Raw genomic sequence first — 19590 nt, 5'->3', positions numbered from 1 at the left:
CTCTCTCTTCCCCTCCCTCAGCCGAGGCTCCACTGGAGCAAAGATGGCCCGGGAGCTGGGGGTGGCTCCTTGGCCTCTGCCCCAGGCACTAGAGTGGCTCTGGTCGCAACAGAGCGATGCCCAGAGGGGCAGAGCATCGCCCCCTGGTGGGCAGAGTATTGCCCCCCTGGTGGGCGTGCCGGGTGGATCCCGGTCGGGCGCATGTGGAAGTCTGTCTGACTGTCTCTCCCCATTTCCAGCTTCAGAAAAATAAAAAAAATAAAAAATAAATTAAAAAACCCATTCATTCTTAGTTCACAGGCTATACAAAAGCAGGCAGGCAGAATGGATTTGGACCACAGACTAGTTGGCCAACCCTTGCTATAGGCCACGTCTTAGAAGTCACTTCTAAGAAGCCTCTCTGCGCCCTCCTAGACTGGTCAGATTCCCTCACACCAGTGTTCCCACCATAGCCCTGATTGCTGTGTACTGTAACTGCCTGTCTCCCCGGGGAGACTGTAAGCTTACTGAGGACAGTACGTCTGATTTACTCATCACTGCATCACCACCACCCAGCACGCCAGCCAGTACATTATAAGCAGTTCAGTCACTCAACAACTCAATAGGAAACACTGGACAAACACGAGTCTTATGTGCCTCATATAAAGATGTCACATATCTCAGTTTAAGCCTGCAGTGTTCTTTTAGAATATTTCATTGTCTTCAGCATACAACAAAAATATCAGAGGGAGAACTAGACTAGGTTGTTACTAAAATTCTGCGATTCCATGGCGAGTTAATTATTTCTAGAAACCAAATCCCCACTGGATTCCACCTCCTGTTTACTGACTAAGCTCTAAAGCTTAGAGAACCAAAGTATTTGAGTTAGTGAATCACATACGGGGACACCTATTAGAATGGCTGAAATCCAGAAGATGAACAATACCAACTGCGGGCAAGGATGTGGAGTAACAGCAGCTCTCACACAGAGTGTAGGAATGGAAAAGAGTACCGTCACTCTGGAAGCAGCTTGGCAGCTTCTTACAAAGCTGGACACAGTCTTACCATATGACCCAGCAATCATGTTCCTAGGTATTTAATGATTTAAAGACTTATGTCCATAAGTCCATAAAACCTGCACACAAATATTTATATCTTTATTCATAATCAACAAAAGCTTTATTCATAATCATCAAAACCCAGAAGCAACCAAGATGTTTTTTTAACAGGTGACTGGATAACCACAGACTGGTTTCATCCATGTAATAAAATATCATTTAGCAATAAAAAAGAATGAGTTATCAAGCCACAAAAAGACATAAGTGGCCCTGGCTAGGTAGCTCCGTTGGTTGGAGCATCAACCCAAGGCGTGGAGGTTACTGGTTCGATCCCCCATCAAGGCACATACAGGAGAGGATCGATGTTCCTGTCCCTCTCTTTCCCTCCCTCTCTGGCTAAAATCAACAAAAAAAATTAAATTAAATTAAAAAGTAGCGGCCCTGGCCAGCTGGCTCAGTGGGAGAGCGTCGGCTGGCGTGCAGAAGTCCCGGGTTCGATTCCCGGCCAGGGCACATAGGAGAAGCGCCCATTTGTTTCTCCACCCCTCCCCCTCTCCTTCCTCTCTGTCTCTCTCTTCCCCTCCCACAGCCAAGGCTCCATTGGAGCAAAGATGGCCCGGGCACTGGGGATGGCTCCTTGGCCTCTGCCCCAGGCGCTAGAGTGGTTCTGGTCGCAACAGAGCGACGCCCCTGAGGGGCAGAGCATCACCCCCTGGTGGGCAGAGCTTCGTTCCTGGTGGGCGTGCCGGGTGGATCCCGGTTGGGCGCATGCGGGAGTCTGTCTGACTGTCTCTCCCCGTTTCCAGCTTCAGAAAAATACAAAAAAAAAAATTAAAATTAAAAAGTAGCCTAAAATAGGCCCTGGCCGGTTGGCTCAGCGGTAGAGTGTCGGCCTAGCGTGCGGAGGACCCGGGTTCGATTCCCGGCCAGGGCACACAGGAGAAGCGCCCATTTGCTTCTCCACCCCTCCGCCACGCGCTTTCCTCTCTGTCTCTCTCTTCCCCTCCCGCAGCCAAGGCTCCATTGGAGCAAAGATGGCCCGGGCGCTGGGGATGGCTCCTTGGCCTCTGCCCCAGGCGCTAGAGTGGCTCTGGTCGCAACATGACGACGCCCAGGATGGGCAGAGCATTGCCCCCTGGTGGGCAGAGCGTCGCCCCTGGTGGGCGTGCCGGGTGGATCCCGGTCGGGCGCATGCGGGAGTCTGTCTGACTGTCTCTGCCTGTTTCCAGCTTCAGAAAAATGAAAAAAAAAAAAAAGTAGCCTAAAATAAAAAAAAAGATATAAATGAATATTAAATGTATATCGCTAAGTAAAAGAAGCCAATCTGAAAGGCTACATACCATATGATTTCAATAATGTAACATTCCGAATAAGACAAACTATCAAGATGATAAAAATACTACTCACAAAAATTAGGGGATATTTCAAAATGAATATGAAGCTAAAAATATCCCTGCCTGACCTGCAGTGGCACAGTGGATAAAGCATAAACCTGGAACACTGAGGTTGCTGGTTCCAAACCCTGGGCTTGCCTGGTCAAGGCAAATATGGGAGTTGATGATTCCTGTTCCTCCCCCCTTCTCTCTCTCTCTCTCTCTCTCTCTCTTTCCTTCTTTCTCCTTTCCTCTCTAAAATAAATAAATAAAATCTTTTTTAAAAAAGTTTAAAATATCCCCTAATTTTTGTGAGCAGTATATAGCAGTGGTTGCTAGGGGGCAGGAGGAGAGGGGTAAGGATTAAATAAGCGACTTTTTAGGGCAGTGAAACTATTCTGTAAGTAACTGTAATGGTGGATATGTGACATTCTCTGTGGGTTTCAAAACCTATAGAAACTTGACAGTACAAAGAATGAACCTGAATGTATGCAAATTTTTAAAAATAATTTCTGAGGTCAGGGGATCCTGGAATAAAATGCAGAAAATGACAAAAGAAAATAACTATATTGTATATGGATGCAACAAACTCGCTGCAGGGGGAAGAAGAAAAAGTGCTTACCTAAGCGACTTTCGGAATGAGTGAAGGCTGTAAGACTAGAGGCGGAAGGAACCGCACGTGAGGGCTGTACTCTCGTGATAACGCTGTGGGTTAACAATATGACACCATTATACAGATGTACTGGAATGGAATAATTAAGTAAATGGATGGTGGATGGTGGGAGCTAGATTTTTCACTGTTGGAGTGGGACCTTCCAGATAAGCAAGGGGAGGAAGCTAGAATGATCCACGTGGTAAAGGATTAGAGTTGAAGATATCAATATGAACTCTTGTTTACCTTAACGTAAACACAGATTGTTACACAGAGAAACACACACACATATACTACCTTGCTCTGTCAGCGAGGAGGGCCCAGAAGCAAGAACACGCCAGTAGCAACGAGCAGACTATGTGCAGGTCTCAGTTCCTGATACCACTCTCCAGTATGAGAAACCAGGGCTCCTTACAATATTTATTTTAGGAATGGGGCAAGAAATATAACAGATGAGCCCAAAGCATTTTGTAGTACCAGAAAATAAGAAAGTGCTCAAAAAAACAAACACAAAAAACCCCGCAACGATGGAGGTATGTCAAAGGGAACCAGCAGCCAACTGAAAGAGCTCCAGCGGTCACAGCAGGAACAATCTGAACAACAAAATTGAAAAGCAGTATTGGATTATAATGCAAAGTGTAAAATAAATACCCACTGGTCCATACTGATATAAATGAATAAGAATTCCAAATAACATAGGTAAATATTCTGCATTCAAGCCAGCGAAGCCTAATTCCCCAGTCCATTATAGTGACATCCTTCCAAAGAGGAAAGTCTGTCTGCAGAGGAGGAAAGGCTAACCGCCGTGGAGAAACCTGGCCAGCACGACCTCACTAGCTGCTCAAGGTTCACGTCAGCAGAGATGAGTCATGTTGATAGCACGCCCTTGATGTGATGTGATGAGGATGATACTTCACTTCTGGCACCATCCTCCCCAAACCAGTCTAATCTTGAGGAAAATACCAGAACAAATCCAAATTGAGGGTCGTTCTACAAAATGACCAGCATGCCTCAAAACAATCAAGGTTATCAAAAACAAGAAAAGTCTGAGAAAACGTCACAACCTCAAGAAGCCTTAGGAGACATGAAGACTATATATCACCATGGTAACCTTGGTGAGGTCCTAGAACAGAAAAAGGACAGAATGTAAAAACAAAGGAAGTCTGAATAAAATACGAATTTCAGTTAATAATAATGTATCAATATTAGTTCACTAATTGTGAAAAATGTGCCATAACTAATGTAAGACGGGGAAAGAGAGTGTGGGGTATGACATCTCTGTATTATCATCACGGTTTTTCTGAAAACCTAAAACTGTTTATTTATACACACACACACACATACACAGTTTGTTTCTTTTTTTAAAGGCATATTGGTGACTAAGTTCAAAACTCTTTGAGGCCCTGGCCAGGTAGCTCACTTGGTTAGAGTGTCATCCTGATACGCCAAGGTCTAGGGTTTGATCCCCAGTCAGGAGATATATAAGAATCAACCAGTGAATGCATAATTAAGTGGAACAACAAATCAACATTTCTCTCTCCCTCTCTCCTCTCCCCTCTCCCTTTCTCTCTCTCTCTCTCTAAAATCAATTAAAGAAAAAAAAAAAGATGATTCAGATTTCCTTTTAAAAAAACACACAAAATTCTTTGAAAGGTTTATTTAGTCTCTGCCTCCCCTCCCATTTTCTTCTCAACCCTCTGCAACTGGGCCTCTGTTTCCCATTACAGTAAATTCTTACTTAATGTCAACAGGTTCTTAGAAACTGTGCCTTTAAGCAAAATGACATATATGGAAACCAATTTCACCGTCTCCTAATCAATATAATAGTTAGGCTCCCATGGCATATTTTTTTTTTATTTATTTATTCATTTTTAGAGAGGAGAGAGACAGAGAGAGAGAAGGGGGGAGGAGCTGGAAGCATCAACTCCCATATGTGCCTTGACCAGGCAAGCCCAGGGTTTCGAACCGGCGACCTCAGCATTTCCAGGTCGACGCTTTATCCACTGCGCCACCACAGGTCAGGCCTCCCATGGCATATTTCTGACTGCAAAAACATCATCAAACTTCTAAATAAAGACCAGGCAGCTCAGGGCACAAGGCAGGAACCCACCACAAACAGGACGCCCTTCCTGAGCCACTCACTCCCATCTGACACTCACTCAGTTTAGACATGCAATTCACCACACACACACACACACACACACACACACACACACACACATCTTCGGGATGTGGAGGGAAACCCACACAATCATGGGGAGAACACGCAAACTCCACACAGACGGCGGCCTTGGCCAGGAATCGGTTTGTTGGTTTTTTTCATTGATGTCAGAATGAAATGATATGATGTTGAAAGAAACGACAGAATGAAATGATGTTGAAACGACGTTATTTGAGGACCTGCTGTACTCCACTCCAACTGCTTGTGTTAAGGTCACTGATAACCTTCAGGTTGCCGAGTCCAGCAGTCAATTCCCCATTTCCAGCTAAGTCCACTTCAACCTCTTTCAAAAGCACTTAATAGATGACCCCTCTCTGCTCTGGTACTTTCTGTAGTCCTTGAAAATGCCCCTTTTTCTCCACCCACCCTACCCCACAGCCCCAGGAGTGACTCCAGGTAAGGCCCTGCGCTACACTCTCATCTAGGTGATCTCGCTGTTTTAAAAACCAGCTCCCTGCTGATCATTCCCAAATTTACCAAACCTTTCACGTGAGCTCCAGATTCTTACTTTCTGCTCCTGCCCCCCCCCCTTAGTCTTATTCATCTCAGTAAATGGCACCATCATTCAACCCGCTTTCAAAATTAAAAACTAAGACTCACTGGTGACTCCTCTTTCTCCTCCAGTCACACTCCGTCTAATTCATCAGCAACCCAGGCAAGTTCTACCTTCAAAAATATATCTGGAAGTTCTCACCAACACCACCACAGCCACTTCCTAATGCTGCTGAGCTTCCACACTTACACTCCTATTGTTAGTTTTCCAAAACAGCAGCCAGAGTGAACTTGGGGAAAAAAAATTGAAGATCAGATGAAGTTACCTCCCTGCTTAAAACTTTCAAATTGGCCCTGGCCAGTTGGCTCAGCGGTAGAGCGTCGGCCTAGCGTGCGGAGGACCCGGGTTCGATTCCCGGCCAGGGCACACAGGAGAAGCGCCCATTTGCTTCTCCACCCCTCTGCCGCGCTTTCCTCTCTGTCTCTCTCTTCCCCTCCCGCAGCCAAGGCTCCATTGGAACAAAGATGGCCCGGGCGCTGGGGATGGCTCTGTGGCCTCTGCCCCAGGCGCTAGAGTGGCTCTGGTCGCAATATGGCGACGCCCAGGATGGGCAGAGCATCGCCCCCTGGTGGGCAGAGCGTCGCCCCTGGTGGGCGTGCCAGGTGGATCCCGGTCGGGCGCATGCGGGAGTCTGTCTGACTGTCTCTCCCCGTTTCCAGCTTCAGAAAAATGAAAAAAAAACAAACAAAAAAAAACTTTCAAATAGCTTTCCAGGCACTCAGAATAGGATGCAACCCCCGCAGGGGATGGATGGGGTCTTACCTACCCTGGCCTCACCCACTGTGCTCTATGCTAAACGTGCTAAACATCACTCCATCTGATTTCGCCACACTTTTTTTTTTTTTGCTGTTCCTGGAACATGTCAAGCTCAGTCCCAACTCAGGGACTTTGCTCTTGCTGGTCCCTCCGCCTGGAGTGCTTTTCCTCCAGATCCCCGCACCACTCACTCCATTTCGTTCAGGCCTCTCTGATCAAACGTCAGAAGCTCTCTCTCTGACAGCCGATCTAAGCAGGCCCAACCACCCCACATCACTCAGCCCCTTACTCCAGAGGTTCCTGAACTTTCCTGGTGGTTCACAGCACCCTCACTGTCTAAATAATTTTTTCCCAAGTGCTTTCCGGCCAAAAGAAATACGTAACAGTTCATGCCCTGGCCAGATGGCTCAGCTGGTTAGAGCATCTTCCCCCTGCTTGACCTGTGGTGGTGCAACAGAAAAAGCATCGACCTGGAATGCTGAGGTCGCTGGATCAAAACCCCAGGCTTGCCTGGGCAAGGCACCTATGGGAGTTCATGCTTCCTGATACTCCCCCCCCCCAACTTTCTCTCTTTGTCCTCTCCCTGTAAAATGAATAAATAAAAATTTTTAAGAGCATCGTCCCTGGCCCTGGCCAGTTGGCTCAGCGGTAGAGCGTCAGCCTAGCGTGCGGGGGACCCGGGTTCGATTCCCGGCCAGGGCACATAGGAGAAGCGCCCATTTGCTTCTCCACCCCTACCCCCTCCTTCCTCTCTGTCTCTCTCTTCCCCTTCCGCAGCCAAGGCTCCATTGGAGCAAAGATGGCCCGGGCGCTGGGGATGGCTCCTTGGCCTCTGCCTCAGGCGCTAGAGTGGCTCTGGTCTCGGCAGAGCAACGCCCCGGAGGGGCAGAGCATCGCCCCTGGTGGGCGTGCCGGGTGGATCCCGGTCGGGCGCATGCGGGAGTCTGACTGTCTCTCCCCGTTTCCAGCTTCAGAAAAATACAAAAAAAAAAAAAAAAAAGAGCATCGTCCCCAAGCACAGAGGTTGCCAGTTCAATCCCCAGTCAGCACACACAGGAACAGACTGATGTCCCTGGTTCTTTCTCTCTCCCTTCCTCTCTCATTAAAATCAACAAATTTAAAATAAATAATTTTTTAAAAATATATCTAACAGTTCTGTTTAAATAGCAAGGGTCAAATAAATTACTAAGTATTTAAGCCTTAATAGCTTAGCAGTTTGAAAAACTAAGAGACATAATTAGAAATAACATTTCTATTTCATTTTAAATGACCACACTTACTTACAAATGAGACACGTGTGCCGGTTTGGCACTGCACAACTTCTCAAACTTTGGAAACTGACTGGACGCCACACACACATTTCACATGGATTTTTGCATGGTTTTTTGTTTTGTTTTGTTTTTGACAGAGAGGGAGTGAGAGAGAGGGACTGATAGGGACAGACAGGAAGAGAGAGATGAGAAGCATCAATTCTTTATTGCAGCACCTTAGTTGTTCAGTGATTGCTTTCTCATATGTGCCATGACTGGGGGGCTACAGCAGAGCAAGTAACCCACTGCTCAATCCAACAACCTTGGGCTCAAGCCAGTGACCTAGGGCTTCAAGCCAGCAACCTTTGGGCTCAAACCAGCAACCATGGGGTCATGTCCATGATCCCATGCTCAAGCTGGTGAGCCCGTGCTCAAGCCAGGTGAGCCCGCGCTCAAGTAGGCAACCTTGGGGTTTCAAACCTGGGTCCTCTGTGTCCCAGTCCAACCCTCTATCCACTACGTCAATGTCTGGTCAGACTTGCATGGTGTTTATTGACCACAGCAGCAACCAAAACCCAGCTTCACAAAGCTATGATGTCATCAAAAGGAATGCAGCACCATCTAATGTTGAAACTGTGAATAACCTCGAGCTAAATGTGGTCTTCCAAAAGATTTCACACATTTTAAATGTCCTGCCCTAGCCAGTTAGCTCAGTTGGTTAGAGCATCGTTGCAAAACAACAAAATTGCAGGTTTGATCCCTGGTCAGGGCACATACGGGAAGCAGTCAATGAACAATAAATGAATGCTTCCCTTCCCCCTCACCTCTCTCTCCCTTTCTCTGTTTCTCTAAAAATCAATCAATAAAAAAGTAAGTCCTGGCTGAATAGCTAGGTTGGCTGAAGCATCATCCCTAAGTGCAGAGGTTGCCAGTTCGATTCCCAGTCAGGGCACATACAGGAGCAGCTCGATGTTCCTGTCTCTCTGCCTCTCTCTTTAAAAAAATTTTTACGTCAGCAAACAGTTTGTGAACCTGTATTTAAAATTTTCCTCCTAATACTGACACCATTTGATGTTATATCTTATATATAGCCATTGCTTTATTGGATGCTATTTCCATGAAAATGTAAGCTCTATGAGGCAGGGACTTTGTCTTCTTTATGCTACTTCCCAGAGACCTGGAATAGTATCTGGTGCACAGCAGGCACTCAATGTGTTAAATGCATACAAGTACCAGGAAACCTAAGTTGAAGTCTAGCTCTACCATTACTTTCCTGTGTAACAAGTTACTTCCTCTCTTTGGGTCTTAGTTTCTTCATCTATAAAGTAGAGACTTTAATATAAATATCTCATGGGGCTTTATAATATGCAATGGCAAACCAAGGTATAAGAGCTCTGTTTCTACACATCAGTGCTTTCTATGGACGTGGAGTTTCTTGTTTTGTTTTTTCTGAGCAGTTCCTACTAACAGCCAGACTGAAAGGACAGTGGTCAGCTTCGTTAGATTGGTAAGTAGGCGGGCGGTGTGCTGACCGGAAAATCGCCTTGCAGACCGGCATCCCGCCCGTGCTCTCACAGTGGGTCTCAGGACTCAGCCCGGCAAGGACCAGAACGTCTTCATTCCTCACTCTACGTATGGAAACTTTAAGGCATGATTCGGGGATTTCCAGCCACAGGCACTCTTCTCGGAATCTTTTCTCTCCTGAGTCTGGCACGGAAGCTGGCTGTCAGCAGCTCTTCATCAAACTTGCCCCTCTCTGGCCACAGCTTCCTGTCCTTCCTTCTCTCCTGCTTCCCCACTCCCACTTGGCCCTGTTTCCAACCTCAGACCTCCAATCCTTGGTCCCTCAGTCAGAGGCGACCTCTGGGACTTTTCCCTTCTTCCCGTGTCTAGTCACCAAGTCCTAGAAATCCTCCCTCCATAAATATTGTCATGCCTGATACTCTCTTAGGCCCTGGATATTTCTGGAAAGCGCACTCCGTGATCTCCCTGCCTCCATTCTCACCTCTTCCGATCCAGGACGCCAACACCTACAAGAAGAAAATCCCTCAGTACCTTCCATCACCTCTGGGCTGAAACCCGAACCTGGGAGTACTACCTTACAAGTGAAACCCAGGGGCCCTGGGACTTTGATTAAATTTAGTTTTACATCCTAGCTCTAGAAATCATCTCTCTCTTTCTCTGCCCCTCAGACACCTAGCCTTTCCCCCAGAAAATTAGCAACCCCCTAAGGCAGCAGATGACAGTTGCCCAGACCTGACAATGGGGACCTCTGACAGTCTCAAGATAACATCTTCCTAAATTATACTTCAGTTACTGAGCCTTAAGGTGGAATGACCCCTGGCTACCGTTCTATGAAACCAGACAAAGGGACACCAGGACAGACCTCAGAACTGTCCTTAAGGCCTGAAGGAATGATTCATTGCCCTTACCTCACCTCTGACTGACTAGCTCCCAGCACAATCCTGACCCCCTAGCTGACGGTGTTCTGTGATTTTTTTTACCCGATGTAATCTGCAACCCACATGCCATCATGGAGTTTGGGCTTTTGAGCATTAGCTTCCTGTTCTCTGGGGTGACACCTTTCATAATAAAAAAAAGCCAATATTTCTCCACTGCAATTCTAGATGTTTTGTGTCTGGCTCTGCTAATACCAAGTGGAGGAGCTCTTTCTATTCTATAACATAAAAGGACCTTTGGAATTAGCCCCAGACCCCCATTCCAGCACCAGCTCCTACCACCTGCTCCCACTTCCTCTCGCACACACCCCCAACATTCCTCACCCCACCCCTGATCCTGGGTGTATCCTAACCCATCCCTCAAACCTACCTGCACTTTAACCTCTAACTCATCCTTCAAGACTCAGCTCAGGAAAAAAAAAGACTCAGCTCTGAATCATCTCCTTCAAAAAGCCTTCTCAGGTCCTCTCCTTAGAGTCTCCCATACCCAATGCTTCCCTCTAGCAAAGCATTTATCCCAGTGAACTTGTAACCGTGTCTGTTTAACTATATTTTTAAGGACTTTATTTATTCATTTTAGAGAAGAAAGAGAGAAAGAGAAGGGGGGTGAGGAGCAGGGAGCATCAACTCCCTTATGTGCCTTGACTGGGCAAGCCCAGGGTTTTAAACCTGCGAACCCAGTGTTCCAGGTCGACGCTTTATCTACTGTGCCACCACAGGCCAGGCTGTTTAACTCTTTTTATTTGCCTTACCTCTTTGGCTAACCAAAGACTGATACAAACTAAGCAGTCACAGTTACTAAACACACACTGAACAAACAGCCACAGGCAGAAGCTCAATGCCATTTCCCGGTGCTTTCTTTTTTCTTTTTCTTTTTAAAATAGGTTACCTTCTTTTAATTTTACATTTTTTTACTTTTGATTGATTGATTGTAGAGAAAGAGAAAGGAAGAGGGAAAGAGAGAGAGAGAGAGAGAGAATGACAAACATCAATTTGTTGTCCCACTTATTTATGCATTCTTTGGCTGATTATTGTATATACCCTGATGGGGGGGGGAATTGAACCCACAAACTTGATGTATCAAGATGACACTCTAACCAACTGAGTTACCAGGCCAGGGCCTGGGTGCTTTTCTAATGACCACTTTTCACACCTACAATTCAAACCATTTCCCAGTAAGAGCCTACCTACTAGGTCAACCATAGTAATGAGAGCAGCTCTATCTGGAAGTACCAAAGTACAGAAGTGCGCCACTTTTCTCGCAAATTCTGAGCGCTGTACTGCAGCTTACAGAACCAACCCTTCTCACATGCCTCCCTACATAGACAGCGATGACCCCTGGGCTCTTCCCTTGGGGGAATTTTGGGAAGATAACACATTACCTCCGCCATATATCAAACACTCCCAGCAGAGTCTGAGCCAACACCCAGTACTATATTTAAAACTTTAATATTTCCACAGACCAATTTATGAGTAACACTTAGTAGGGTAAATAAAGTTTATAAATAGTCTCACTTTAGTCAAGCAAGTCTTACTGCCAAATTGAGCTTGGGCCAAACTTACAAAACATTTTTTTTCCAGTCTTCAGAGATTTTAGCACTTCCGAACTGCTGACAAGGATTAAAGACAGGAGGGAAGAGCGTGGCCTGTCGTATCCTTATGCGTCAGAATGACTGGAGGGCATGTCTGTGCACATATGTACCACATACATATATACACATGAGAAAGTCTGGCAGAGTATACACCAAATGTCAATAGTAGTCATTTCCCAGTGGTAGGAATTATTTTTCTTTTTTGCTTAAAGGTACTTTCTAAGTTAGCTAAAACAAAATTTTATATACATATTATATATTTTTTATATATATATACATATATATATATGTGTATGTATATATATATATATGGCCAGCACTGTTTTCTATATCCAGTTAAACATGTATATATAAAATAGGCTTTGGAGTCTGACTTAGGTCCCATTTCCAGCATATGACCCTGAGCAAGTTAACTAACTTCTCTAAGCTTCTGCTTCTTCAACTGAACAAAGATAACAATTATCTGCCTCATATGTTGCTGCCTTCCTTTCCTATGGTTAATGCAAGAGGATCCCAAACTGCCTGGTCAACCCAGACCTGTTAAAGGCCCACATCTACAAACAAGGATAGGAGAGAAGGCCTCAATTTCAATGTCTTGTAGCCAGGCCTACCTGACTCGATGTCTGGGCTTTTACTAAAACATGACATCACATAAGAAAAAAAAGTAATTTCAAACCAAAATCCAATACCCCCTTTCTTTTGAGAATGGCCTGAGAAGCAGCAATATTATTTCTTAATCCAACTGCTCCTTCTGTCTTCTCCTCTTGCTCCATTCCCCGCTGCACACCCCCTAGTTCTGTGTAGGTACTCTAGAGCTCAACAGAATTTTCTGATGATGAAAGTGTTCAATAACAGCACTGCCCGGCTCACACAAAAACAGTAGCCACTGGTCACACTTGAACACTTAAATGTGGCTAGAGAGAATGAGAAGCTGAGTTTAATTTATTTACCTAAATTACCTTTACCTGGGTCGGTTGTTCAGTCAGTTGGAGCAGTGGTCCCCAACCTTTTTTGGGCCACGGACCGGTTTAATGTCAGAAAATATTTATATTTTCACAGACCGGCCTTTAGGGTGGGACGGATAAATGTATCACGTGACCGAGACAAGCGTCAAGAGTGAGTCTTAAATGGATGTAACAGAAGGAATCTGATCATTTTTAAAAAATAAAACACCGTTCATACTTAAATATAAATAAAACAGAAATAATGTAAGTTATTTATTCTTTCTCTGCAGACCAGTACCAAATGGCCCACGAACCGGTACCAGTCCGCGGCCTGGGGGTTGGGGACCACTGAGTTAGAGCACTGTCTCAATACGCCAAGGTTACGGGTTCGATCCCCAGTCAGGGAACATACAAGAATCAACCAATGAATGCATAAATAAGTGGGACAACAAATCAATGTTTCTCTCTCTCTCTCTCAAATCAATCAATAAAAAACTTAAGCATGACCTGTGGTAGCACAGTGGATAAAGCATTGACCTGGGACACTAAGGTTGCTAGTTCAAAACCCTAGGCTTGCACGGTCAGGGAACATCTGAGAAGCAACTATGAACTGATGCTTCCCACCTCTCCCTGCCTTTCTCTCTCTCTCTCCTCTCTAAAATCAATAAATAAAATCTTTTTAAATTTTTAAAATAAAAATAAATAGCCTCATGTAGCTAGTGGCTACCATCATGGTCAGTACACATTTAGCTTTCATTCTTTATCTTCTTTAAGAATCATCAGCGGGCCCTGGCCGGTTGGCTCAGCGGTAGAGCATCGGTCTGGCGTGTGGAAGTCCCGGGTTCAATTCCCGGCCAGGGAACATAGGAGAGGCACCCATCTGCTTCTCTACCCTTCATCCTCTCCTTTCTCTCTCTCTCTTCCCCTCCTGCAGCCAAGGCTCCATGGGAACAAAGTTGGCTCAGACATTGAGGGTGGCTCCATGGCCTTCACCTCAGGAGCCTAGAATGGTTACAGTCCCAACGGACCAACACCCCAGATGGGCAGAGCATCGCCCCCTGGTGGGTATGCTGGGTGGATCCCAGTCAGGCACACACAGGAGTCAGTCTGCCTGCCTGCTCCCACCCCAATTCTCACTTCAGAAGAATTAAAATAAAATAAAAAAGAATCATCAGCCACCACAGCCAATTATAAACAACTCTGTCCAGCTCTACCTAAGCTCAGTCCCTCCTCTGTCAGTAGGCGTTTCTGCAAGGTGTTCTTTGCATGGGGATCCATGGTAAAACTCTGCTTTGACACTGGGGCCCTCTACCTGCACTCTCCCTTCTCTCCCTAGCACCATCTTTCTCCCCGTCAGCCAGGTCTCCCATCCTGCCTTTCGCTTACCTCTCCCCTTTGGCCCCCGGGGCCAGTCAGCAATCGGTCTCTCTCCTCTCACAGCTGCCTTGCTCCTGGCCATCCTCCCTCACTTGTTACCCCATCAGTCTCCCAAGTAAGAGCTCCTCCCACCTCTCCCTACCCACTTCAGTCTCTGGACTTGGCCAGGTTAAACTGATTTCATCTCTCTCTGCTCTAAATCTTTCAGCATCACACCTCAGCCTGCAGGTTAAGATCCAAACTGACTGAACTGGAACAGGAGGCCGTCGGCAGACTGGCCCTGCTCTCTCTGATCAGTCCGCCACCCAAAGACAGCCCAATCTCAACAGACTGCTTCCCCATGCATGCCTCCCTCTCTCCCGCCTCCATCTGAGTCTCTCCTGCATTCTGGCCACCTGCCTTTCAAAGACCAGCCCCCAACTCCTCTGTCCTCCTTCACAAAGGTCCCTCCAGCCATACCAGTCCTCAGCAGTCATTTGTCTGGATTCTGAAGGCCTTCTAGTTCGCATAACTCTTAAGAGAAATTAAAGTGGTTTTGGAGAAAACCTCAGGCTTTGGAATACAATAGACCTCACTTTTACTGGATCCATCCACTACCTCCCATGACCCCTCAAGCAAATTACTTATTTTGTTTCTTCATTTGTACCACTCAACTTTAGAGAGGCCAAAAGAACAAACACCTGGAATTTAAATGGATCAAGAGCCTAGGACAACCCGGGTTCGATTCCCGGCCAGGGCACACAGGAGAAGCGCCCATTTGCTTCTCCACCCCTCCGCCGTGCCTTCCTCTCTGTCTCTCTCTTCCCCTCCCGCAGCCAAGGCTCCATTGGAGCAAAGATGGCCCGGGCGCTGGGGATGGCTCCTTGGCCTCTGCCCCAGGCGCTAGAGTGGCTCTGGTCGCAAGATGGCGACGCCCAGGATGGGCAGAGCATCGGCCCCTGGTGGGCGTGCCGGGTGGATCCCGGTCGGGGGCATGCGGGAGTCTGTCTGACTGTCTCTCCCTGTTTCCAGCTTCAGAAAAATGCAAAAAGAAAAAAAAAAAAAAGAGCCTAGGACAATGCCTGGTACATAACAGATATTCAGCAACTGTGCGTTCTTTATCCTGTTCTTTATCCACCTGAATCCCCCACTGCTTTGCTAATAATGACAACCATTTATTGAGCACCCTCTAATAGCTAGCTGTTGTGTTAAGTATTACATGTGTTATTTCTGATTGTTGGACTTGTTTTTCACAAATGAGGTAATTGCAGCCCAGAGCAGTTAGCAGGCATGTCCAAGGACAAAGAGCCCAACCAGTAAATGGCACAACTGACAATAAAACCCAGATGTGCTTCGGAAACACCACAGCCTCCCCCTTTGAAAACATGAGCACATCTTCAGTGAAACTACAAATTCTTGGGGGTAAGTACCATATGAAGAGAAGGGCAGAGTCTGTTTGGATAACAAAGTAGAAAGTACCACCATGGTCTCCACAGGATGTGTGGGTGTGTGGCTGTCATTACTGGGTGGAGACCTTGTCCTACCCTTCCTGAGTTGCTTGCTACTAGACAGGTCTAGGAGGAGAGAGTTCTTTCTATCTTCTCAATCGCTGGCCTTTGCATTCCATTCCCAGCACACTAGAAGAACCTGCAAAATACCTGTGAGCAAAATACCTGACAGTCAAACTGGCAAGAGTAAGTGGGTTGGTTCAATGCTTATCAGTGACACCCTGCTGTGTACACACCACCAGGGAGCTGTCCAATAAGCTCTCTCGGTCCAAGACAGAGCAACACATACCAGCAAGAAACACACCTTAGATTCACAAAAGATAAACAGATTCAGATCCAGCTAACCAGAATCCAAGTCAGGCTGAATTCAATTTGACAATGATAGTAATATCATCATGAATAATATTAATAGCCAAGTATTGCCTGACCAGGCGGTGGCACAGTAGATAGAGCATCGGACCGGGACACAGAGGACCCAGGTTAGAAACCCCAAGGTTGCAGGCTTGAGCACAGGCTCACCAGTTTGAGCGCGAGATCACTGGCTGGAGTATGGGATCATAGACATGACCCCATGGTCACTGGCTTGAGCTCAAGGTCACTGGCTTGAATAAGGGGTCACTTGCTCTGCTGTAGCCCCCCAGTCAAGGCACATATGAGAAAGCAATCAATGAACAACTAAGGTGCCACAGTGAAGAACTGATGCTTCTCATCTCTCCATTCCTGCCTGTCTGTCCCTATCTATCCCTCTTTCTGTCTCTCTGTCACACACAAAAAGCAAGTATTAATGCTTACTACATGGCAGGCATGGCTTTAATCACTTTACAGATATTTAATTTTTTTTTTTTTAGATTTTATTTATTGATTTTAGAGAGAGGTGAGGAGAAGAGAAAGAAGGGTTCACTCATAGTAGTTGCTTCCCATATGTGCTTTGACTGGGCAAGCCCATGGATTTGAACCAGCAACTTCAGCGTTCCACGTTGACATTTTATCCACTGCACCACCACAGATCAGGCTGTGTGTGTGTGTGAGTGTGTGTATTTTTTTTTTTTTTTACAGAGACAGAGAGTGAGTCAGAGAGAGGGATAGACAGGGACAGACAGACAGGAACGGAGAGAGATGAGAAGCATCAATCATTAGTTTTTCATTGCGCGTTGCAACACCTTAGTTGTTCATTGATTGCTTTCTCCTATGTGCCTTGACCGCGGGCCTTCAGCAGACTGAGTAACCCCTTGCTCAGCGACCTTGGGTTTAAGCTGGTGGGATTTTCCTCAAACCAGATGAGCCCGCACTCAAGCTGGTGACCTCGGGGTCTTGAACCCGGGTCCTCTGCATCCCAGTCCGACACTCTATCCACTGTGCCACCACCTGGTCAGGGTAGGCTATGTATATTTAATCTTCACAGCTACTCCATGAGGTAGGTACTACTATTACCTGCACATTAGAGACTAAGAGATAAACATAGAGAGAGGTTAAGTGACTTGCCAAAAAACAAAGAGCTAATAGATGGCCCTGCCAGGATTCAAATCCAAGGAATCTGGGTCAAAAGTCTATGTTCTTTACCAACAAACCATGTGGACTATCAGAAAAGCATGGAGCTTGGAAAGCATTTTTGGCAGAGGAAATCATTTCAGCACAAACACAAGGCATTATGGCACATTCAGAAATAAGTACAGGGGACAGGAGGTGAGGGTGTTATATTCAGTGGGACACTTGAATCCATGTTAACAAAATAAATTAAAATTAATTTAAAAAATAATAATAAGTAGTAAGTAGTATAAATAAGTAGAAAAGCGTTGTTCCAGAAGCGTTTGTTGATACAAAAGAAGAGTTGTAGTGGGGAGGGCTCAAGCATTAATTCATTCTCAACTCCCTCACTGACCAGAGTGGTCACAGGCATGTTCCCTACCCTCTCTGAGCCTCAATCTTTCCATCTGAAAAACGGATATCCTCTTACAGCACTTCTGTGGCACAGTGAGGCACACAACCATCGTAAGGGCTTAATATTAAATGGTAGCCATTAATAACAAGTCATAACCGTAATTAATTTTTAATAAAATTTTGTTTTATTTATTAGTAATAAGTTTTTATTATATATCAGGGCCAAACTGTAAGACTTTGAATGCCATTTAGAATTTGGATTTTATTCTTTTGGCAAAAGGGAGCTAAGTATGTAGCGCATAGTACATAAGGCAGAGAACTCTTTATTTTTTTCTTAATTAATTTTGAGAGAGAGAGAGAGAGAGAAACATTGACTTGTTGTTCCACTTATTTATTCCTTCGTCGGTTGATTCTCATATGTGCCCTGACCTGGGACTGACCGCACCTTGGCGTATTGGGGTGATGCCCAGCTACCCAGCCAGGGAACTCTTGAGAGAAGCCCATAACACAGGGCACCCAGCATTAAAAAGAATGAAAAGAACCAATTTTTCCTATCTCAGCCTGGCCACCACCCCAAACAGTTCTGTTGTTACTTTCTTAAAAGTCAAAGAACCATGTCTTTAGGTACTTTTCTTTCTTTTTCAGTCTTTTCAACATTTCCCATTCTCTCAAGGCTTAAAAAAAAAGTGCCATAGATTTTGGTATTTAAAATGAGCAGAGACATCTCTAAAAACACATTCTGTGCCCTGCAAACCTCTGAGCCCTGGACTCGTGCTGGAATATGCACCCTATGCAAATCCAACTTAGATTCACAAGGACTGAATATGACCTTTAGCTTTAAAGTTTAAAATTTAGCTTTAAAGGAGGCCGGCAGTGCAATTACTTTATGGCCACAGGCAACAGTGGTGACAGGTTATTGGAGAGATGACTTGACTTTTTCCTTCACACTCTCCCTTCACTGGGCTCTCTGTGAACCGCCTGTGGTCTGGTGATAAAGCCAAAAGAGAAGTGGGCAGGAGCAAACCAGGAAGAGGGGAGAGAAGTGCAGAGAGCATGCTCAAAGAGGAAGGGGCCGGAGCTGTGCAGGATAAAAGCACTCCTGGCTATGAACTGCAAAGGTCCCTAAGGTTCAAACAAAGACAGCAGGCAGATTTTGAGCACCTACTGATGTACAAGGCCTTAGGCTGGCATTTGGGGAGGAAAGAGGATGCAAAATGCTAAGAGCAGCAAGTTCAAGCTTGTTAAAATGTAGCTGAATGAGCAGTCAACAAAGAGATGAAAAAGCACAGGGCTTTATCCAGAAATAATAAGCAGTTAAGTGTGAAGTCAGAGGAAATGAAGGTGAGTTGGGGTGGATAAGGCTAGAGAAAGGGGCTAAACCAGGCTGTGCAGGACTTGAACCCCAGGCTGAAGGATCTGAACTTTATTCTGTAGGCAACAGGAAATAATGCAACATTCAAGTTCATATACAACATAGTACAGTATGATAAAAAGTTATGTTCTCAGGAGATCCCTAAGGGAGAAAGACACTTAGGGTAGGAAAACTCATCACTCTACTAGTTCCGGTAAAAGGATAACAACATGAACTACGGGGTTTGTTTTTTTTTTAATTTTCAAAAGATTTTAAAATTGCAGATAAAGAATGCACAGAATTTGGTTATTAGCTAGACACAGAGCGGAGGGAAAAGTCAAGGATGACCAAGGCTTTTAGTGACTGCATCAACAGAAAAGAAACTAGAGGGAAGGGAGGAGTAAAGCAGAAAATGAATGGAGCCATTTGGAAGAAAACAGCCGAGGACAGGTCCTCAAGAGGGCAGCCAGTCTCTAAACACCTGGAGGTGAGAAGCTGCAATTCCTGAATGTGTTTCCCAAATAAAGCACCCCTAAATAATTCAGCAGTCCTTAAGTGACGTGTGACCTAGGAGGCAAACAATCCCTCTCATTTTAGATAGAAGAAAGTCAAGAGACATGTCTAATATTGTTTTTATGTTAATTGATTTTTTTTCAGAGA

General features: G+C 45.6%; 1 protein-coding gene across 3 annotated transcripts in view; it reads right to left on the bottom strand.

Annotated features, from left to right (window-relative positions):
• The window catches only part of INPP5B (inositol polyphosphate-5-phosphatase B), a 64370-nt gene that overhangs the window by 29742 nt on the left and 15038 nt on the right, over positions 1-19590 (bottom strand). Inside the window, exon 8 of one of the 3 annotated variants that reach the window (XM_066269601.1) lies at positions 3033-3115. The exons of the other annotated variants lie outside the window; for them this stretch is intronic. Coding sequence (XP_066125698.1) covers positions 3033-3115 — 83 coding nt within the window. The remainder of the gene's footprint in view (positions 1-3032; positions 3116-19590) is intronic. 3 annotated transcript variants of the gene reach the window in all.

Source organism: Saccopteryx bilineata, chromosome 3, assembly GCF_036850765.1.
Source record: "Saccopteryx bilineata isolate mSacBil1 chromosome 3, mSacBil1_pri_phased_curated, whole genome shotgun sequence".
NCBI lineage: Eukaryota > Metazoa > Chordata > Mammalia > Chiroptera > Emballonuridae > Saccopteryx > Saccopteryx bilineata.
This window is presented reverse-complemented; position numbering and strand designations above follow the sequence as displayed.